Source organism: Rattus norvegicus, chromosome 3 (genome assembly GCF_036323735.1).
Source record: "Rattus norvegicus strain BN/NHsdMcwi chromosome 3, GRCr8, whole genome shotgun sequence".
NCBI lineage: Eukaryota > Metazoa > Chordata > Mammalia > Rodentia > Muridae > Rattus > Rattus norvegicus.
In genome coordinates, this window is record NC_086021.1 from 83,043,743 (window position 1) to 83,066,970 (window position 23,228).

Consider the following 23,228-nt stretch of genomic DNA (forward strand, 5'->3'; position numbering starts at 1 on the left):
CTCAGTAGGGTTCCTATGGGCTTCAAGACCAGCCTGTATAGCCCAGCACGGGCATGAGAAAGCAGCAGTCCTTCCTAAGCGGTTATCAGGTAGGGCAGCATTAGGACCCCCCCTCTTTTCCCTTAGACCAGGAAGTGGTTACAAGCCATCAACATACCAGTAGAGCCACCAGGGCAGCGGGCCACACCGAGCTAACAACCTCAACCACTGCATGCTTGCTGAGGCCGGGAGCAGAGGTGTCCGGCCAGCTGGCTGCTTCTCAGTGCTCTTGAGGGAGCGTCGGCTTCAGGCTTAAGTTATGGTTAGCTATTTTCTCCTCCTCCAGTCAGTTATTTGCCAGTCCTACGCTGCCTGAGCAAGAAAGAGAAGCCTCCTCCCTCAAAAACCATGTTCTTTTCACGTCTGGGTCCTGTTGGTTCCACATTTTTTGAAGATGGACTCTAAATATGCCCTCAAGCTCCCCAAGCTGAAACTTAAGAAAATGGAGACCACTGTTTCATCATTACTAGAGCAATCAGGAAAAACAGAGGCACACGGAGTTGGGATGTGGTGCAGTGTGCTCCCAGGCATCTCGCAAAGGACCCTCAAGGACAAAGGGACTCATTGGGGGAGCCCAGCTGTGACTCAGAATCAGCTGAGGCAGCAGGCTCCAACTAAGGAGCGCACTGCCCCTTTGCCAAAGCTGGAGGAAGGTAGTCAGTCCCTACTCTATCCGAACCACGGTCCCGTCTCCACGGTTGACGGTAGACTGCTCTGTGGCAGTGGCTGTGCCTAGAGCTCTACTCTAAGCTCCTGTGGCCATGGAGCTAAATCTTCATTTAGATCGATGAGATTGATGCTTTATAAGTAGAACTCGATTGTCCTCGTCAGAGTCCTTCAGATGCAGTGAGAAGCTCTAGGGTTGACGCCGGGCCGAGAGAGCTGCCACCCAGCGGAAAACAGCAGCAGTGTGACAGATCAAAAGTGAGGAAAGCAAGTGGGAAAAAATGACCTGACGCCAGACTTGGTTCTCATTGAGTAGAGGCTCAAAATGGTAAAATCTGTGCCTGCGTCACCCACTGACTCCTGCATCCCGTGACAGAAACTTTCCGCTGTCATCAGGCTATGAAGCTGTCTCACTGTAAATTACTAAGGTAACTGTAGCCCCTTGACTGAGAGGTAATTCTCAAACCATTACTCAGTCTATTTGCTTTCTAACTGAGATGTCAATTTTCAGACTAACACTAACAGGGAAATAAATACAAGCATACACATGCTTCTGTGAACAATTACAATTAGCATTATAATAAAGGGAAATTTATTATAGAATTATGATAGACGTGGGAGGTAACTTTTCATATTGTAAGCATGTATCTTATATCACGGTGTGATAAGCACCGACTGGGAGAATTAGTTTAATGAAGTTAAACTTATTTTACTAGGCCAAAAAAAAAAAAAAGTGGTTACGCTCAGCCTTAAACAGGAACGTTATTTATCTGCGGTACACAGACATTTCCAACTGAGGTCAATGTGGATCGGGGGATAGCATACAAAACCAGCACACCGACAACTGACATCCCTACCTCGTCTCCTCTAATGGTGGAGCCGTGAGATGGGAGCCAACACTTGCCAGATGGATCTGGGCGCTCCTCTACCTCATTTAGGGGAGTCTTTTCTGGTCAAAGAACACCTTATCTTGAGTGGAAACCTTCTCTGGAGATAAACAGTAGAACGCGGTTCGTATTAGTTCTGCCAAATGAAGCCGCCGCTGGGCAGCAGTGTGGAAGAGAAGAAGCTGCCCAAGGACGAGAGGTAAGGGTTGAAATCGCAGTCCAGACACCAGAGCAGAGGGAAGCTCGCAAACTCGAAAGCTTCTGCGTCTGCTGGCTCATGACGAAGGGTGTGGCAGGAGAGTGGACCCAGGAACTAAGAGATGCTTGGCGGTCTGGGTGGGGCCTGGTCCATCTGTCAGCTCTACCACCACCCTGCGTGCTGGCGGCAGCGCTCTTAAAGGCTCGAGACAAACTACTGCTCTAGATTAGTGCTCGCTCACGGGACTGTGGAATGTTACACACACAGCCGTAGCTCTTTATATACCTTCGAGTAGGACATCGCCCACTAGAAAGTAGATGAGGAAAACCTAATTGTGAGGAGGGAAAGAAATAATGGTTATCACGGACCGATTTTTAAACATGACTTCAAAAGCGCAGACGACATGGGCAAGCATTAAGTCCATGGTCCAATGTAAGTGTGTGTGTGTGTGTGTGTGTGTGTGTGTGTGTGTGTGTGTGTGTGTGTGTACAAGTGCTTTCCTAGATTTTTCTCTAGAGAAACAGTATACATTGAAGCGGGAGTTTTACGATGACCAATACTTTGCTCGAAACCCTCCATTCTCTGTAACAGAACCATTTTTCCATAAAAGTAGTGGTGCCACAGGGCCTGCCTCCTACCTGTGCTGGTGTTCGTGCCAGGGCCAGGGCCAGGCCCAGGACAAGGGCTGGCCAGCAGGGGCACTGAGCCCTGGGCGGGGGGTGGAGGCTGCCCATCGCTCAGCTGCTTGACCCGCTTCCGGTGGGATTTGCCGTCATAGTGGACCTGGGCCTGAGCAGCCGAGTTCAGCTGGATGTTGCACACGTCACAAAAGGAGAAGAGAATCTTCTTTTTCTCTTTACTGAACTGGTCCCCAGGCCTGTCATTCTTTAACCCCTTTTCTTCAAAGCCCCGTAGGAAGCTTGCCATATTCATAATTCCATCTTTACAGTGGTTGTCGGGGCTTAAGGAGTACTTAATAACTGAAAGAAAAAAATACAAGGACCTATAAATTTATATGCACTCTCATATCTTCCAGTGCAGGTGTAATTCGTTTTTAATGGTTGGTTTGAGCAGATATGATCCTCAAGGAATCTGAGATTTTTACACCTCCCCTTTTCTTATCATCTCTCCCTCCCTCTGTCCTGTTAGCTCCTGCCCATCTAGGAGATCTGAGCTAGCAGTGGTCTTTTCCAGGGAACCCATTCTGAACCCAGAGAAAGGACAGGGCCTGGTCGTGTGTAACACAGACCTATATGACTTCCTTCACAGAGTCCATCACACTGAATATTCCGTGACTCAGAAGCCATGTGTCTTGTGTCTGTTTCCCCCATTAAATATGATTTTTGAGGGGATAACACCTGTTCTCTGGGTATGGCTAAGCTCTATAACTGCACCTTTTACATAGCAGGCCTCTAAACATCTGTTCAAACCAGGAAGGAATATTTTGAAGACAAAATTGTTCCAAAGAACATGTGGAGACAAAAATGAACAGAAAATACACACACACACACACACACACACACACACACACACACCACACTACACACATACCACACACTATACACATATCACACACAGACATACCACACACACACACACACACACACACACACACACAAAACACACAGACATACCACACACACAGGCATACACGCATGCACACACGCGCACACACACACACACCACATACACAGACACACCACACACACACACACACCACACACACAGACATACCCACACACACACACACAAACATACACACACAAAAATACACAGACATACCATATACACGCAGACATACACACACACACCGACACACCCCCCCCACACACACAAATTGCACACACACAATCAGAACCATGCCTGAATTAGGGTTGAGAGAGATTAAAAACACAGCACGGCCACAACTTACACTGAATTGTGTTCTAAAAGGCCCTTTACAAATTGGCTGACTGGAATTCGCACATACTTTCTTGTGGATGTAGTGAAACGAATTGTTTGTGTATTTCCAGGTTAGCCCATAAATATCAATTTAATCTTTGATAAGCTTGAAATGTAGAGCATCTGGAATACAAGAAAAATAGAAATACATTATTAGAGTAAATCAATGCGTATGTTAAAGGAATAACCCAGAATCTGGCATAACTTTATATTTATACTCTGTTCTTTTCTTTCATTTGTTGGACAGATAACAGGATCATGAAGAAGAATAATCCTCCTGCGGGATTTTAAAGGAAAACTTTCAGTGCCTTGACACCCTGAGTTAATGAGCGTGACCTTGCCTTTTTCTTTATTTATTGTTCAGTTCTACTTCAAATAGGTAAGTGCTCATTTCAGTTGATCTCAGGTTGCTGGCATTTTCACGCTACCCGTGTTTGATTATGTCATTGTTCTATTTCTTGGGCTGGGTGAGAAGACAGGGCTTTGCAGGCACAGTCACAAGCACCTGCAGTCCCACACTAGAGATGGAGGAAGGGGAAGTTCCAGTTTAAAACCAGCATGCGTTGTACACCAAAACTCATCTCAATAAAGACAAAATGAAGATAAAAACGAGGGTGAACAACTGGGCAGAAAGCACGTGAAACGTAGCATGCTCAGGGAAGAACAGGCTGAGGAGGATGGTGCCTGGCCAAGGAGCATGGAGAAGTCATATAAAAGAATAATCGGGACTAATCATGACTGGTGATAGATTGTTGTGTACGGGACAAACTCAGGAGGGTGCAATATTCTGTTGGCTTTGAGAGATTGCTTTATTCATTGGTTTGGGGCCTTCTGGAAAGGAAGGAGAAATGAAACACAAGTTCACAAGTGGTTGTTCACAAGCTGAATAACGAAAATTCAGATAGGGTGTTACCGTAAAGACAGATGCTGATTCTGCATGCAATAGGCCAAATATATCTCTTAGATGTACACATATGTCTAGCGGTGAGGACAGTTCATGTCTTGCTTACATGATATATGAAATGCACTCAGCCCATATAATATCTTACCTGGTGCTACCATGTTAAGGGACTCTATAAAACTCTGCCTACTCCTTTCGGCTTAATCAGCATTCTTCCTTGGAATCTACACAAACAGGCTGGTGAGATGATGGCTCAGTGAGTAAAAACCCTTGGCGCCAAGCCTGCCGACCTGAGTTCAATTCCCAAGACCTACATCTTGGAGGGATGGGACTTATTCCCACTTCCGCACATGAACTACATATGGCATGCTCCCCCATAACTAAAACACCGGGGGAAAGTCCACACAAAGTATATGTAAACAACAACTAAGCAATCCCCATAGCTAAGATTGAAAACGAGAATTACTGTTAAAATGCAATTTGAATTACACATATATAAATAACTTTTCGTTTGGTTTGAAATCCAATATCTCGACGCACTTCAGAGTGTCAGTGCCATATGGAAGCTATGCTCAAACATCACTCTGCCTTCCCTCCGAATATTCAAACATTAAGAATTGGGGAATGAGATGAACTGATAGACAGTTCTTAAGCAGGTTAATCCAGGTTGCACCCTGGTGAGGACACTCATCACAGTAAAGCAAGAGAACCTGGGAACCTCACAAAGCTAGACCATCACCAGCCCTTACTGCATCGATAAATCCTGAGAGCAATTAAGAACCTTGAGTCACCTACGGGCTGCTCTGTTGGCCCTTTCTCCTGAAAATCTGACGCTTCCCAACCCCTCTGACCTTGCCCATGTTGTAAATGAACATGGTATTTCATAGAAGCAAGATATCTGGCATGTTATCCCCCTCTTTAAATCTAAATTCAAACAATGACCTTGTTTTGTGAATTATAAAAGCTAAGCCAGCTGCCTCTGCTTTTCTGGCTACTGTCATCTGTCCTAGAAACAAGGTATACTTTACATTGGTTTACATGTGCATGCCCTAAGTAAGGAATCAGGAGTCTGTAAAGTGTGTGACCCCTCCCAAGCTATTCTCCTAAGTGATTCTTCAACCCCACAGAACCACAGCCACCTGCCTCTTTGGCAAGGGTGTAATGCCTTAGGTGATGTTTGCCAACTCCTAGTTATCAGTCCAAGACCTGATTTCATTCATCAGCTCCTTTGGCTTCTCAGATGGGGAGAACAAAGCTGGTTCTCACTAACAGCCACTTGTGACCAAAGTATATTTAGTTACAGAGGTCTTGGGAAAAGGACCTAGAGGTGGCAAATATCTGAGTCTTGACATCCGCACTGGGTCCAAGATGACATCATACCAGGCTTACACCCTGTGTGAAGTGATAGCGTCTATAATGTCAACTTTCTGGCTAAGGGTAAGGTCAACTAACAGTGAGTCTAAGTGGAAGGCAAGAGAAAAATCTCACTTGTTATCTTAAATTTGTTCTTTTAATCAAACTATCCCAGATGACATGTTTTGTATGCATGGGACGGAGAGCCCTTCAGGGCTGCTGAATTTTTGAAAGCAGTGAGCAGCATGCTACTTTAGGTAGACCAGAAGGTGTCTCTGGGGGCAGGAGCAGAAGAAGCAAGTGAAGTGATCTGTGCTCTTTTTGTGTTACTTTGTGAGACGGCTCACACTTTTGCACCCATGAAAGAAGAGCATAGTCTGATATGAGTTAATGTGTGAGAGGGTGGCTCTGTGGGCTGCTACCTTTGGGAAAGTGAACCGAAGGGTCAAAACTAGATGATCAGTATGTATTGACATGAACAATTTTGAATGATCAAGAAGTGACTGAGTGCATAAACTTTTCTGAGGAGAACCTTATCTCTGGGACCGGTCCCATACGCACAGCTGTCCAGTGGTTTTACAATAACTTTAAAAGGGCTGGAGGCGGCTTCAGAGGTAAATGTCGAATTCTGTGAAACAGCATGACCATGTTCTGTGGGCAATGTTACAGTGATCTTTTGAGGAGCTGCTGCATATATTTCCCTCATTGCCACGCCCTAGTGAGTTGGCACCTTAAAGTCCTCTGGATGACCCCTTGCCAGGTTCTCTGCCCTACCTTTGCACTTCAAGATTCTGTATTCACAATTCTTTGTTAACAAATCCAGGATGGCACAGTGCCCTCAGGCAATCTCCTTGAATCTCAATGTAGGCTTATTATCTTTGTGTAATTTTGCTTTTTTTCCTCAGTAAATGCTTATTTACTGGACAGGCAGGAAGCTTGACCCTGGGAAGCAGTAGTGACAGGAATGGACAGTCTGACAGACAAGAAACAGGATGAAACAGGAAGGAAAAGAGTGGGCTAAGTTCTTTGGGGCCTAATTTTTCCTCCCTTACTAGATTTCGAGGACCCCAGGAGATTGAAAAAGATTCATATTTGTCTTTGTAACCTCGGCATCCATGATTCAAGTTAGTACAAAAGGCATTTCATTCTGGCAGAATAAGTTGATGTAATGTTGGACATGCACATTTAAGGTGTGTACACGGCACTCAACGGCGAACGTAAGAACCAAGTTCAAAAGCTTCAACTATTTCTGTTGTGGGCGGCCCAACTCTTGCAAGGTCACACTGTATCACTGACCACATAGCCTCATCCTTCCCTGTGGTTAGTCTAACAGGGAATAGAACAGTAAGTAAATGCCGTGGGGAGCGTTTGGGCAAACTTTGTGGATTTGAAAATGCACAGATGACAACGAACCCGCTGGGCTCTGACGCAGAGAGCGTTCACTTCCCTAGGATGCGAGTACGTAATACTAAGTTCACCTCCAAGGTGTGCATTTCAGGAAAGAAAAATTAGGAGGTTGATTAAATGTGTTGGTTTTGTTGTACTGTTCAGTATCTGATTCATAATAGGAGATAGATATTGGAGGCTATACTTGATTTAATCCAATTTCACATTCATCCAACACTGACTAACAATAATTAGCTGTTCTTGACCTGTGGTGATGGAAAAAAAAGTCTAAAATAAAAACTCATGAGAAAAAAACAAAAAGAATTCAGAGCTGAGGGTGCGGTTCACAGAACGCCCTAGCATGTGCAAGGTTATAGGTTAAATGTCCCTGTACACGGGTACAAAATAAGCAGAGGGGAGCCCTCATTAACTAGTCATTCTGCTGCTTCATTCCAGGGCTGGACTCCAGAGAGCGCCACGCACAGCTGTCCTCCGAGCACACTTTGTCCTCACTGTAGCTTTACTCTACTGGATTCAAATTACTGTCTGTTTCTCTTCAACCATCTACTATGGGCACTCTGGCCACTGCTGACGATGTAGGCTGACAGGAAGCTCCTAAGTCATCTAGATTCCCAAAAGGTGGTGTCACAGTTGGGTGAGAATGACTAGCACTGCCATGCCTCTAGTTGTTTGTTCTATTTGATTTTTTAATTAATTAGTTAATTTGCATCCCAAGTGCTGCTCCCTATCATTCCCTCCCCCATTGAGGTCCTCCCCATCCCCTTCCCCTCTGAGAGTATAATCCTGCTCCCCAACCCCAGGTATGCTCCCACCGTGGTGCATCCAGTCCCTGCCAGATTAGGCGCATCTTGAGAGAAAGTTTTAACTCAGCTTTTAGGTGCACACTGATCCTTCACTTGAGGGAAACGCCTTCGATGCTCTTTGTAGTATGTGAAGGTAAAAACACAGACTCGGCACGCTCTGTAAGGGACACTCTGGAGTTATGGTTCCAAGGATGTCATTCTGCCTTCCACAGTTGTAGAAAAGGTGTCCTCACCATGGCACAGTTGCATCTCTCTCTGAAAATATTTTCCCTTATAAAGTACTTAAGTGTATTCAAGTTTATGGTTCCTGAAAGTTTGAGATGAGTGTTTTCCCACCATCACCTTGGAAGACTAGCAGAGACCCGGTAGAAATGAGTGAGGCAGAAACACCCTACAGTAACAGAAGGGAGGCTGAGCCTCTGCCCAAAATACCTGCTTAATGGCACATACTTTAGATAAATAAGCACAATTTCATGGCAAGCCCCTCTTTTCCCTGAAACTATCCAACTGGCAAAAAAGAAAAAATACCCAAAGAACAAACAGCAACACAACAAAACCAACCAGCCAAACAAACGAACAAACGAAAACACCAGCCAACCATAATCTCTGTGCGTATGTTTAGAAAACGAGATATTTCCACTGTCTGTCTTCCCAAATACTAATAGACATGGGGACAGAGGGACGATCATAGAGGAGCAGAGGCCTATGGTCCAGGTATTCCTAGAAGGAGGAGAGACGCTGACTCCTGATGCATGGTAATAGACCGAAGGGTGAACAGAAAACACTTTCACCATGGGGACACCTCTGGAGGGTCTGGTCTCAGAACCCAAGGGATCTGTCTCTAGCAGCAGCATTTAATTCTCCTCGAGTATTCTTCTTTCCCTTTTCGAAAGACCTCTGGGGCTGAAGAGGTGACTCGTAGGTAACAGTGCACTCTGCTCTTGCAGATAACCCGAGTCTGGTTCTCAGCTAGTGGCTCACAATAACCTGCCCTCCAGTTCCAGGGAGTCTGATGCTATATTCTGGCCTCTGTCTGTACTGTACTCACACACATGCAAGCATGCATGCAATATTAAATACAAAAACAAGACCCTCGAACACAGCACACCCCTAGCTCATCAGTGAAGACACTGAAAACTTACAGATGATCTTGTCACTGTGGACCACTACTGTGCAAGTTTGAGTTGGCACCCAGGGCAAAGGTCATGTGGGGGGTAGCAGCAATGGACTAAATGTTCCTAACCTACAGAAGGGGGAGAGAGGGACTCAAAGCTAGTCTGCTGGTGAAGACACTGAAAAATTGTATAATAACATCTCAAGGGTGCCCCAAGTCCTGATAAAGTAATAGAGTTCCTATGTCAACTCAAAATTTAAATTTATTTGCGTATTTATTTATGGTGGTGTTGGTGACTGAACCTAGAGTTGTGGGCAAGCTGGACAAGAGCTCAACCTATGGGCTGTGTCTTCAGATCTGCGTTACTATATTTGTGTGATCTTGTGGACAAACAGGAAAGGACATTCGAGTATCTGAGTGTAAAGCAAACAAGCTGCATTCCCATTAATCACAGCAGACAGAAAACCAATCAGATGGCTGGCGCTCAGGAGTTACTCTATAAGCCCAAGCAAGTGCTATGATTCAAATGTAGTTCAGCTCTGCTCAAAAGCTGCCAGTGAAGTTAGTCTTGACTTTCCCAAGACCTGAAAGCTGAATGTGCTTATAAACAGGTATCTATTCTGGATGCCTCGATCTTCAAAGTAGCCCGAGGCCATCAGATTCAGACAGCCTAACGATGAGAACGCAATTTATTCTTAATGCCAGAATATGTTTCAGCTTTATTAGTATGCGGCAGACAAAGCAAGGAGTGCAAATACCTTTTATACTCTTGTTTTTAACGGGGGCCTCCATTTGTAGCCCAGGCTGGCCTCGAACTTATAATTCTCCTGAGCCAACTTTCTGCACGCTGGGGTTAAAGGCACGCACCAACACAGCAGGCTTTTTTATACGCTTGATACATGCAGCCCATGAGCAGGGGGACATGAATGCTTCCTAGTGCAAGCACATAATGTTGCCGTAAAAATGCTGACGTTGAAAGCTGTTAATGTTATATACAGAACAATTAGTGAAATGTTCAGTTAAACAGACTGACTGCCGCATGGCCCTAGCTAAATAGATACAGAATATGTACTCATTTTTGAGATACAAATATTTAAGTAGTTAAATGATTTTAGGATAGGAATTAGATTGTGCCATAATTACAATCTTTAGAGAATTATGGGATATGCTAGCTTTCATGATATTAAATAAATAATCTTCAAGCACTACATTTAATTTTTTTATTTAATTTAATCACAGCATGAACTTTCCCGGAAAAAGAATACTATTTGGGAATTCTCTTCTTTGGGGGATGAATCAAAGGCAAAAGACCAGGTTTTGCAAACCCAAAATGATTACCCTAAGGAGATAATTAAGTACACTTACACCCATAATGTGATACAGTTTTTTATTTCTATATATCAAGAGTTATATTAGTGATAGATTAAAATGTATTCCTGCCTAAGCAACACTTAGCTTATGTTCAAGAGAAACATACATTAGGACCCCTTCTGGCTATAAGAGATGCTACATGTGCGCTACATACCCCTCCTCTTTGAATTTTTATTTTTTTATTTAAAATATATCATTTCCCCCCTCTCTTACCTCTGTCTAGCCCCCTTCAGTGTACCTTCCTTGTTCCCTCTCAAATTCAGTGGCTTCTTTTTCTGCTAACTGCTACCATTGCCTATAGAACCACATAAATCTATAAATGCCACCTGCTCCGTCCATGTAGTGTTTTGTGTGTGTGTGTGTGTGTGTGTGTGTGTGTGTGTGTGTGTGTGTAGGATTTCAGGGCTGACTATTTGGTACTGGATAAACAATTAGGGGAAGACTATTTCTCCTACTATCAGCACTCCTTAGTTGCCTGAAGATCTTTGTCTAGGGGTGAGGCCCTATGAGATTCCCCTTTCTTTAACAGTGTACATTTAAAAAGGCACAAACAAGTCCATCAGCAATAGATACACAAAATCCTCTTGGTGAGGATGGCTGGACTCCACCTGTACTGTGGCCTATCAATCTGTGAACAGGAGACAGAGACCAAGCACAGGAGAAGGAACTTAGAAACAGCTAATGAGAACCTCAGCAAGGACAGACCTGCAGCCCAGCCCCTGCCACTGTCATCGCACAGGCTGGGGAACATCCACGAACATTTCCTATGAAAGCCCATGTCTTAGTTAGGGTTTTACTGCTGGGCAACTCTTATAAAGGACAACATTTAACCGGGGCTGACTTACAGATTCGGAAGTTCAGTCCTTTATCATCAAGGTGGGAACATGGCAGCATCCAAGCAGGCATGGTGCAGGAGGAGCTGAAAGTTCTACATCTTCATCTGAAGGCTGCTAGCAGAATACTCACTTCCAGACAGCTAGGATGTGAGTCTTAAAGCCCACACCCACCATGAAACACCTACTCCAACAAGGCTATACCTACTCCAAAAGGGCCACACCTTCTAATGGTGTGGTTCCCTGGGCCGAGCATAAGCAAAGTTTTTGTATGAAGTTCTGTATGAAGTAATCCCACCTAATAGGAGCCTCCTATTGCATGGAAGAGGGGACAGAAAGTCACTAGATGGCTCCACAGAATGCAGCCGTGTCCGTCAAAAGAAGTAATAGTTTTGGCTTTAGATTCTATGGTGGTTTGAATATGCTTGGCCCCAGGAATGGCATTATTAGTTGGTGTGGCTTTGTTGGAAGAACTGTGTCACTGTTTGGTGTAGGCTTTAAGACCCTCATCCTAGCTGCCTGGAAGCCAGTCTTCTAGCCACCTTTAGATGAAGGATAGGACTCAGTTCTACCTGCACCCTGCCTGCCTGGACCCTGCCATGCTCTGGTAATGGACCTGTAAGCTGGTCCCTAGTAAATGTTGTCCTTATAAGAGTTGCCTTGGTCACGGTATCTGTTCACAGTGGTAAAACCCTAACTAGGGCAGATGCTTTACTCTTGGCTCACTAATCCACTCCTATTCTCAAAAATGCTTTCATGCATTCTTAATCAAGTTCTCTATTTCCCTCTATGCCAGGGACATGAGAGCCTGAATCTCGTGCTGTCTGATCTCAGATCTGCTCGAGAGCCATCATGTTTTCTATTTATTTGAGTTTCACACACTATCTAAAAGCTTACTTGTGCTTTCCCAGATGCTCTGCGCTGCTTTTCTGGATCGGGGAAGGCTCCCTTCATCTCTGCCCCTGGACCTGCTTGCAGACTCCACAGCTGATTCTGCCTGTGTGAGATATGACTTTCTCTCCTCCTCTCCTCCATCTCCCTCTTCCCAGCAACTGCCAAAATTTACAGCTTGCCTGCCCTCCTGTCTTTCTCTCAAAGTTGTCCTTGAGCTATGAAAATATAAATGCAGTTATGATTTCATTCAGGTCACTGCAAGTACCAGACTCACTCTTGGCTGTGGGCAGTTTCCCCCGTTGGGCCCTTCCTCTCAGTCATGAAGATTTTTCATACCCAGCATCACCAAAGGCCATTCTTCCTAACGCTTCAAGAGGGTTTTGTGGGTAAAAGGAACATTTTGAAACATTTGACCAGTTCTAATTTATGATAATTTGTTCACAAAGAAAACTATTTTCTTGGGTAGTACATTGGTGTGACATTTGTAGTTTAAAAAAAGGCAATCAAATTTATGTAGGCTTATTTTTTGACTAGCAGGTCAAATAAGGACACCTTTGTCCAGGGGAAAAAATGCTATAATGCCAGGTCAACTGGGAGCACCTCGAGTGAAATAATGCAGCAAATGGTCACCTGTGCACACAACACACGCCTCTGTACCTTGAGACCATTAAAGAGCAGCTAAGCTGTTGAAAATGCAAAGCCCTGCTAGGCTGTTCATGTGTAATTTTTCCACACTTACCACTTATATGAAGAAACAACCCTTATCTCATGATTTATTTAAGGGACTAATGACTATAATTCACACATGTACGCGCGCGCGCGCGCACACACACACACACACACACACACACACACACACACCTCGAATATAACCATAATTGAAATATTGTTTCCCTCTTGGAAAATAATTTTTAACCTTCTTTAAATTTCTTTAACCCAGTCATGCTTCATTTGTGAAATTACTTTGCATTTACTTATTACAAAACTAATGTGCTTATTGTCCACATTTAGTGAATTTAAAGTAGTGATGACTAAAACCTGAGAGATGTGCTGTTTAGAAATCGGTATGATTTGAAGATGCATACGGCGTTTCAATGAATCAAAGGCAACCAAGGTAATTCGGAACAACAGTCACGGTGAAGGGCTTGAGTCGCCAGAGGTCACAGACTGCCATGAGGCTACAGTAAGATTTCCTGGTTTTAGTTGAGAGGGAAAAAAAAATAAGCTGACCAGAATAAAGGAATCAGTTCACATAGGGACCGTGGTGTGTATGGTGAATTGATGTGCATGTGTGAGCTTGTGTACTAAGGACACAATTGATAATGTAGTAAAGAAAGGACTGCAATTTCTGTGAATGAATCGATTTGATTGGTGTCTATATTTTTTTAAAAAAAGTAATTTGCTACTTACTGCACACCTCAGCCTTGTCCTTGCCTTGGAGGATGGCGAGGGGTAACCATATTAGGCATAAGCGGGGGGGGGCAGTGGTGAGAGGCACAGGGGTGAAGGTGGCAGGCACAGGTGAGGGGTGATGGTGGCAGGGACAGGTGAGGAGTGATGGTGGCAGGGACAGGTGATGGGTGATGGTGGCAGGGACAGGTGAGGGGTGATGGTGGCAGGGACAGGTGAGGGGTGATGGTGGCAGGGACAGGTGAGGGGTGATGGTGGCAGGGACAGGTGAGGGGTGATGGTGGCAGGGACAGGTGAGGGGTGATGGTGGCAGGGACAGGTGAGGGGTGATGGTGGCAGGGACAGGTGAGGGGTGATGGTGGCAGGCACAGGTGAGGGGTGATGGTAGTAGACACAGGTGAGGGGTGGTGGTGGCAGGCACAGGTGAGGGGTGATGGTGGCAGGCACAGGTGAGGGGTGATGGTGGCAGGCACAGGTGAGGGTGATGGTGGCAGGGACAGGTGAGGGGTGATGGTGGTAGGTATGGCTTGAGAGCTTTCATGACTTCAAAGTAGGCAATGAAATAAAAAGTACTGACCCACAGAAGAAATATTAAATATATTAAAGTCAAAATTATTTTTCCAGGGTTGGGGATTTAGCTCAGTGGTAGAGCACTTGCCTAGCAAACACAAGGTCCTGGGTTCGGTCCTCAGCTCCAAGAAAAAAAAAACAATCCAAGTATACCACTAAGAAAAGATATTTTCAAGTCCTATATCTTCAGAGAAGGGTTAAGTTTTACTACATGAAATCTCCTCCGAAACTTTAAAATGGAAAAATGGAAAAATAAACCAGAACTCTGAGTTCAGGAGACAGTCCTCCAACAACAAAGGTCATGGGGAAGTGCCCCGGCTCTTCAGGCATCGCAGAAACACAAATGAACACTATGATGTGACCCTAGTGAAAACAGAAACAACAGAACATGAAGCAGTGAATAAGGACACAGGAAAATCAGACCTGATACAAGATGAGCACACTACTGTCAACCATTTACAAAAACTGGGAAAATGTACGAAAGCAGAACACGTGTACAACTTGGAGAGCCAGCAACTTCGCCCTTAGGCATATAACCAACATATCTGTAGATATGCTCTTCGAATGTATACAGGTCCACAAGGTCTGTACGAAAGCACTATTTATAACAGACCTACACTGAAAAGTACCCACTGAGAGTCCACTGGGAGTGTATTCGGTATGTTACCTTAAAACTAACAAAAGAAAAGGGATCATGAATATGAGCATATATATTGTAATATATTATGTAAACAAGAGAATAACATATATAAAAATAATGGATGCTTTCTAGCTACCTACGGCAATATGGCTGAATTTCAAAAGTAACGCCAGTTAGTTATGCTCACCCTCTCAGCCTTTCCTTCCAGCCCATCTCCACTTCTTTATGCCAGCACTGATCCACAGAAACACTGTAAACCAGGGACCTCCAGGGTCCACACTGGGGTGGGACACCAGTAGGCAATTTTCACTCTCTTTCCTGGCTCCCATTCTGATCTCTCCGTTCTGTAGAGGCCTGTTTACAGGAGCCCTCCTCACTCACCAACACTTCCTGGAAACTCTGCCTCTGGATGTGCAGAAGCACTTTCCTAACTAGAACCTCATGGTCACCACATTGCCTAGAAGTGGGCAATATCAACCAAAGAATGGAACACTGTCCAACAAAGACATGGCCAGATATGTACAAAACAAACAAACAAAACACTTGAAACATGGTAACTCCAGATGCCTAGTTCCTAGAATAAGAATACAATAAGTAATACCCAAAATAATATGCCTCCTCCTGAAACCAGCAACCATATTACAATAGGCCCTAAGAAATGTAAGTTAGCTGAAGCCAAAACGAAGACTTCAAAATAATTATGAATATGTTCAAAGACCTTAAAAAGAGCATGAATAAATGCCTTAATGAAAAAACAAAACAGTTCAAAGAAATATTGACATCTAAAGAAAATCAAAACTGAAACGAAAAACTTAGAATGTCAAACAAAAACGTCACAGGCACGCCTCATCAACAGATCACAAGACTTGGAAGAGAGAATTTCTGGTCTTGAAGACAAAGTTAGAAGATATGGATAGCTCAAAACTTAAAAGTAAGATTTTGATCTAAAAAAAAATTCAGGCACAACATATTCAGAAAATCTGAAATACTATAAAAATGTTAAAGCAAAAAACAAAAAAATAAAAACCCTAAGACTAACAGGAATAGAGGATGGACAAAGAACCCAGTCAAAAGTACACAAAATATAAATATTGTCAACAAAGAAACCTTCTCAAACGTATAGAAGGAGGTGCCTATCAAGGTACAAGAAGCATAAAGAGTACCAACGAACTGAGCAATGAAAAAAATCAACACAATACATAGTAATCAAAATACTGAATGTACATAAAAAGAAAGAAATAATATTAAAAGCTTCTGGGGACAAAGACCAAGTCATTTAAAAGCAGACCCAGTAGAACTAACACCTGATTTCTCAAAGGAGATTTTGAAATACAGAAGGGCTCAGGCAGACATTCTACGAACTCGGAAAGTCCACAGATTCCAGCCCAGACTACTATACCCAGCAAAAGTATCAATCACAATAGATGGAGGAAAAAAGACATTACATGATGAAACCAAATTTAACCAATATCTATCTACAAATCTATCTCCACAGAAGATACTAGAAGAAAAACTCCAATCTGAAGAGATTAACCATACCCAAGAAAACATGGAGAATAATAATCCCAGACCATCAAATTAAAAGAGGGGGGACCCACACAGTAACAAATAAATAAGGGAAATCAATAAACACTGCTCATTGGTAACTCTCCATATTGATGGTCTCAATTTCCCAATTAAAAGACATGTTTTTACAGACTGGATTAGAAAACAAGATTTATCTTTCCGCTGCATCCAAGAAATATAGCTCAGGAAAGGCATAAAGGCACCACCTCAGGGTAAAAGGATAAAAAAGCAAATGAGCCCATGAAGAAAGCAGGTCTAACTATTCCAATATTCCAATATTCCAGATATTCCAATATCTGACAAAATAGACCTTAAACCATAACAATTACTCGGGAAAAAAAATAAGAAAAAACACTACATATTCATTTAAAAAAAGTATACCAAGAGTATATTGCAATCCTAAACATTTATGCACCAAACATAAGGGCACACACATTCATTAAAAAAACAAAAAATAACAAACAACAAAAACCACTACAAATAAAATACTGACTTTTGTACAGTGATAGTGGATGATTTGAATATCTCATTCTCACCAACAGACTGTTCATCTAGACAAGAGGGAGGGAGGGACTGAGGGAGGGAGGGAGGAAGGGAGGGAGGGAGGGAGAGAGAGAGAAAGAGAGAGAGAGAGATATTAAATAGTGTAATAAATAATGTAATAAATTAAATGAACCTAGCAGACATTTATGTTAACATTTTATCCAAACACGAAAAAAAAATTAAAAATAAAAGTTTCTGTCCCAGAAGCTCATAGTATATTCTCCAAAACTGAGCACATACATAAATACAAAGCAAATCTCAACATATATAAGAAAATTGAAATAGCACCCAGTATCCTATGTGACCACCATGGATTACAGCTGGATATCAACAACAGAAAGTTTACAAACTCATGGAAACTGAATAATTCAACACTTAATGAAAAGCGAGTCAAGACAGAAATCAAGAAGGGAATTAAAAACATCAGAATTGAATTAAATAAAATAAAAACCCACCATACCCAAACTTTTGGGACATGATGAAGATCGTTCTAAAAAGCAAGTTTATGGCACTAAGTGCCTACATCAAACAATTGGAGAGACCTCATAGACCTCATACCAGTACATTGAGGAAACATCTGAAATCTCTAAAAAAAAGAAGAAGAGAAAATAACATCCCCAAAGAGTTGATGGCAAGAAATAATTATCTCAGGGCTGAAACAAATGAAATAGAAACAAACAAAAAACACAATCAATCTATAAAACAGAGAATTGGTTCTTTGAGAAAAACCAACAAGACTGACAAAACCTTAGCCAACTTAACTAGAAGACGGACAAAAATGATACAAATTAATGAAATTAGAGACTAAAAGAAGGACATTACAGAAGACACCAAGGAAATGCAACAAATCATAAGGACATATTTTTAAAATCCACCAAACTGATAAACCCACAAGAAATGTATGAATTTCTGGTTATATACAGACCTACCAAAGTTAAATCAATACCAAATTAATTTAAGCAGACTCATAACCCCTAATGAAATATAAACAATAACTAAGTTTCTCAAGCAAAGATAGAGTAGATAGATAGATAGATAGATAGATAGATAGATAGATAGATAGATAGATAGATAGATAGATAGATAGAGATAGGGAAAGATGGATTCAAACCAGAATCTTCAAAGAATTAACACTATTACTCCTCAAATTATTCCATAAAGTAGAAGCTTAAAAACATTTCCTATTTTTTTAACAAGGCCACTGTCACTTAATGCCAAAACCACACAAAACCCCATGAAGATTCCCAAACAATTGGAGAGACCTCATAGACCTCATACCAGTACATTGAGGAAACATCTGAAATCTCTAAAAAAAAGAAGAAGAGAAAATAACATCCCCAAAGAGTAAATGGCAAGAAATAATTATCTCAGGGCCAAGTCTATTGGTTGCTCTCCTCACCCTGATTCAGGCCCCATTGCCGAAGACAATACTTATTTATGTCACCAAACAGAGAGGAGTGGAGCTGGTACCAAGAAGAAGCTTCACCATTACTGTTTCACATTTATGGTACTGGAAAATACTCAGCATGCCATCTGACCAGAAAGGTAACAGTGACTTGTCTGTCACACACACTGCTGCACTAGTGACACAAATATTATAGAGGTCACCAACCACTTTTTGACTGGCCTTGAGGCCCACTCTTTGAGATGGAACTCATACCTGACAGTGCAAAGCTGGCCAAGATCCTGAGACCTGGGGGAAAACCCTGGTGCTCTGCTAAAGGAACACAGCAACACAATGACCCCTAATACCAATGTTAGACCCACAGAAGCTTTTTTAAGTAGATGGAATTAATACCAAGAACAGCAACTAAATAACACGTAGAGAGGAGTAAGAGACTCTGGAGCGCTCAGTCCTATATGAGATGTCTCCGTCCATCCGTCTGCTCAAAGCTCAGGCATCCATGAGGAAGAGGAGGTGGGACCACTGTAAGAGCCAAAGGTTATGGATGGCTCCAGGGAAGTGGTGTCTGCAGGACACAACAGTACTGGTGCACATGTGAACTACAGCACAAAACTTGCATGGGTTCGAGCCAGACAGGATCCCAGCAATGAGAGTAGGAAAGGGTCCAAGGTCCCACGCCTACCCAAGAAGCTATTGGCAACGGCACAACTGTGCGACTGTGAAAAATGTAAGGAGATAAAGTAAAATGAGTTTCCCCTCACAGTCTCATGGGGTATCAAACGCAGGCCTGAATCGACTGGGAATAGATGGCCAACACAAACCATATTCAGTGGCGTTTTTGTGACATTTTGTTTCATTTTGCTTTGGGGGAACGTTTTTTGTCCTGTGGTCTTTGCTTGCTGTTTGATTTTCATTTGTGTGTTTTTGCTGGGTCATTTTGTGCTTCTCGATTTTTGTTTTATTTTGGTTTCCTGCTTGCTTGTTTGTTTGAAAGAGAGAGAGAGAAAAAGGAACATAGAGTTGGCTGAATAGGGATGTGGAAAGGACCTAGGAGGAACCAGGAGAGGGGAAACGTGATTAAAATACAGCGTGAAAAAAAATTAATTACAAAAGAATAACATCAGGTAGGTCAGGCAGGACAGTTCAACTACTTATATAACCGGGGACTATGTGAAACCAGTCAATGCACAGGTTCCACCACTGAGCCATATTTCCATCTTTCCCCGCTTTGACTGCTTAAAAACATCCCTAGGAACGAGTATTTGGACTGTGTGTATGTCTGTACACATTAATGATTGTTCCCTGAAGATACATTTTTTTAACTGGAATTCCTAGATTCATTTTAATTCTGTTGCCAGTTTGGTCTCCAGATAAGCTGCGGTGACTTGAATGCCTACCAGCAGTGTGGTGGAAGAAGACCATTTCCCACTGTCACAGCACGAAGAAAGCTCCTCTAAGGACACAGTCAGTCTGACGGCACAATGTGGCTTCCAATGCATCTGTCTGCTAGCATAGTTGGGTAGCGTTTCCTAAGCACCATGACCTCACATGACCCTTGCTGGCTTCTCCTTCTCTTTCCTCAGTTGGAGTTTGCCTCCCTTATTGTTATTATGTTTTGAAAACTTTGTCTCTATTTGTTGCCAATACTCTTCCACTGAATTTACTGTTTCGATTAATTCATTGTGATTTCTGGATGCACTTAAGTTTTTACTTGTGATATTTTTCAAATCAATCCCTTCTCTCATTGCTGATCTCTGCTTTTAGCTTAAAAAAGGAAGAAAGAAAGAAAGAGACAGAGAGACACAAGAGACAGAGAGACACGAGAGACAGAGAGACAGAGAGAAATCTGTCCTCATGTTGTGCTGAATTCCTAATTACAATTTTCTAGATGCTATCACAATTTTAAACATCTTATATAATACACAATATATAGACATGTAGAGGCCTAAAAGTAAGTACAATGCCTTTTAATTATTAATGATATGTGGGGTAGTTGTATAAATGGCTATGACTATGTGCTATGTGCTATTACATATGGCTATGTGCTGTATCATGGAAAGTTAACCAGAGGGGTCAGAACAACAACAAGAAAGACTCTTGTTAGACATCATTTAAGGTGTTCCTTCCTGAAGACTGTGGTGAGGGACTGTCTTCCTCTTCAACTTGCTTGAAGGGCCTAGACTGTCTTTGAGGCCACTCCCTAGAAATCCCATTGGAGGTAAAACGATAGGTCTGCGCATCTCTGTCTGAACACCTCCATTCCAGGATTCAAGAGAAGCTAGACATACTCTAATATCCCCCAGCTCTCCCAGCAAACATCTCTGTTTACTTGCAGAACCTGGACATTAGAAGTTTATCTATTTCACCATTCTGAAAGCCAAAAAGATGAATTGCCACCAAACTCTCAAGCATCTGTCAGATAAAGGAATGGCTCCGTAATTAATTCACTGAAACAAACCTCAGGTGTCATTTATCATTTCTTAAAGTCACAGACACTGCATCATGGCAGATGCAGCCTTTGAACACCTGCCAGTGTTTGTGTGCAGAGCAAATTTTAAGGTCCAGATGAACTCTTTCAAATCAAAAAATAATCATTAACAATAACGTCGTTTTCAAACGTTTCCTGTTATGTGACATTTTCAAATCTGGCACAGAAGTACTGGAAATGCAATGTTGCACTTGAAAACACACATGCATATTCGGGTGGGAGTTAATAAAGAGACATGAATCGATTTGGAACCGTGGTTCCTGTGAATGATGTTATCCCGCCATTCATGAGTTCTTCCCCTCCCTGTTAGTTACCCTACTGCAAGGCAGAACCAATAATGGGGAACGAAGGTGAGTTGAGTCACAGGGCTGTGTGCTGCTAGGTCAAAACACACAGCAAGTAGAAAATGCTCAGGAATAACACCAGAAGAAAAGAACCATTTGTGCTACTCTCCTGAGAGTTTAGAACACTGGGTCAAGACCCCACACTGGCAGCCGTGGTGGTGTGATGTGGGCTGCCAGGAAATAAACCTGCACGCCATGTTGGAGAAATTAATCCCAAAGGCAGTACAGTCAGAAGAGCGCCCAATTACTGGGAATGAGGTCAGATGCGTGAGAGACACTGATGAGAACAGGTCGTGACGAATCGAGCATCGGAGCCATGGAGAGAGTAAGATGTGTAGTTCTGAGAAACAAAGTTAGATGCTTCTGAAGAGCAAAGGAGAGAACGGTCTGTCAGAAGCCGGGGTGCTGTCCAGGGGTGGCACTGCCCATTCCTGGTGCCAACCGAAGGCCGTGTTCCTGTGACAGTTCATTAGGCATCACCCCACTATTGGCTGGGACCCACGTGAGGGAAAAAAAGGCAGACAACCTTGACCCAGAAGAGGGGTGTCGAGATCCAGAATCTGATGACAAGCTGATTTTACGTGAACTTTTAATTTATAGCCACTTCTGGCTACCTGTTCTTTCCATATTGATTTTCTTTTAAATGGTCTTCTGCCCTTTTAAAATTGATCTTTAAAAATGTGTCTTTGCCAAATATCTCTACTGCATTTGATGACATTTAAAGTCTTTATATTCTTACTTTTCTCCCATGGGGTGTGTGTATGGATTGGGGGGGGGGGGCGTCTTTTACTTAATCTTATTTATAGGAAAAAAGCTGAAAAGATACTGAAAAAATTTATTTGTTGTCCCTAATTTACTCTATAAAATGATGATGAAGTTTATTCCCCAATTACTTTTAGATAAGTTCAGAATTAAAATTACCAAGTTGATAAAATCACTCTGGTACACACACACACACACACACACACACACACACACACATCTACACCTTAAAGAACACCTTGCATAGAATTTGTTCATAAACCCTAAGATCTACTGATAACTGCATCAGACTGTAACTGATAGAACAGGGCAGAAACATAGATGATAGATAGATAGATAGATAGATAGATAGATAGATAGATAGATAGATAGATGATAGATAGATAGATAGAGGATGGATAGATAGATAGATGATGGATAGGTAGATAGATGATAGATAGATAGATAGATAGATAGATAGATAGATAGATAGATAGATAGATAGATAGATGATAGATAGATAGGTAGATGATAGATAGATAGATAGATAGGTAGATAGATGATAGATAGATAGATAGATAGATAGATAGATAGATAGATAGATAGATAGATAGATAGATGCATTTCTCAGACTACCCAGAGCACATTTATTCAGCTGGTATGGAAGTTTCTCCCACTTCCTTGTCCTGACACACCAGAACTAAAAGCATCTGAAATAATTTGCCTTTAAGGAACAGGACACCAAGACCAAGGGCCTCACCTGCCCCACAACCTGCCTAAGGCTTCCATCATCAAGTGGATGAAAGTGGCAGTTCCTCCAGTCACTTGATAGTTGAGAGACCTTGAAAAACCATTCATCTGCCCGAGCATCAGATTCCTCTGCTGTAAATGAAGGAGAGTGAACTAGATGACCCCTAGCACTCCGCCCTGTTCTTCTGTGACAAAGGTCTATGCAGGGTTTGGGGATTTTCCCCAGCTGTTTTTTTCTTGGACTTTTCCTGTCTCTTTGCTTTGATTATGGGGAGATCACAATGTCCCACGCGGTTAATCAGCAACATCGCACCGTCCTAGGAAAGTGGTGCACTCTCCTACTCCTAGATCTATCCTGCAACC

At 42.6% G+C, this 23,228-nt stretch overlaps 1 protein-coding gene across 5 annotated transcripts in view; it reads right to left on the minus strand.

Annotated features, from left to right (window-relative positions):
- Zfp385b (zinc finger protein 385B) overlaps positions 1-23,228 on the minus strand; it is a 378,470-nt gene that overhangs the window by 281,356 nt on the left and 73,886 nt on the right. For all 5 annotated transcript variants that reach the window (XM_017591701.3, XM_017591702.3, XM_063283636.1 and 2 more), the window contains exons 2-3: positions 3,704-3,855; positions 2,430-2,771 (exon numbers count right to left, since the gene is read on the minus strand). In XM_017591701.3, coding sequence (XP_017447190.1) covers positions 2,430-2,724 — 295 coding nt within the window. In that variant the 5' untranslated portion in view covers positions 2,725-2,771; positions 3,704-3,855. The remainder of the gene's footprint in view (positions 1-2,429; positions 2,772-3,703; positions 3,856-23,228) is intronic.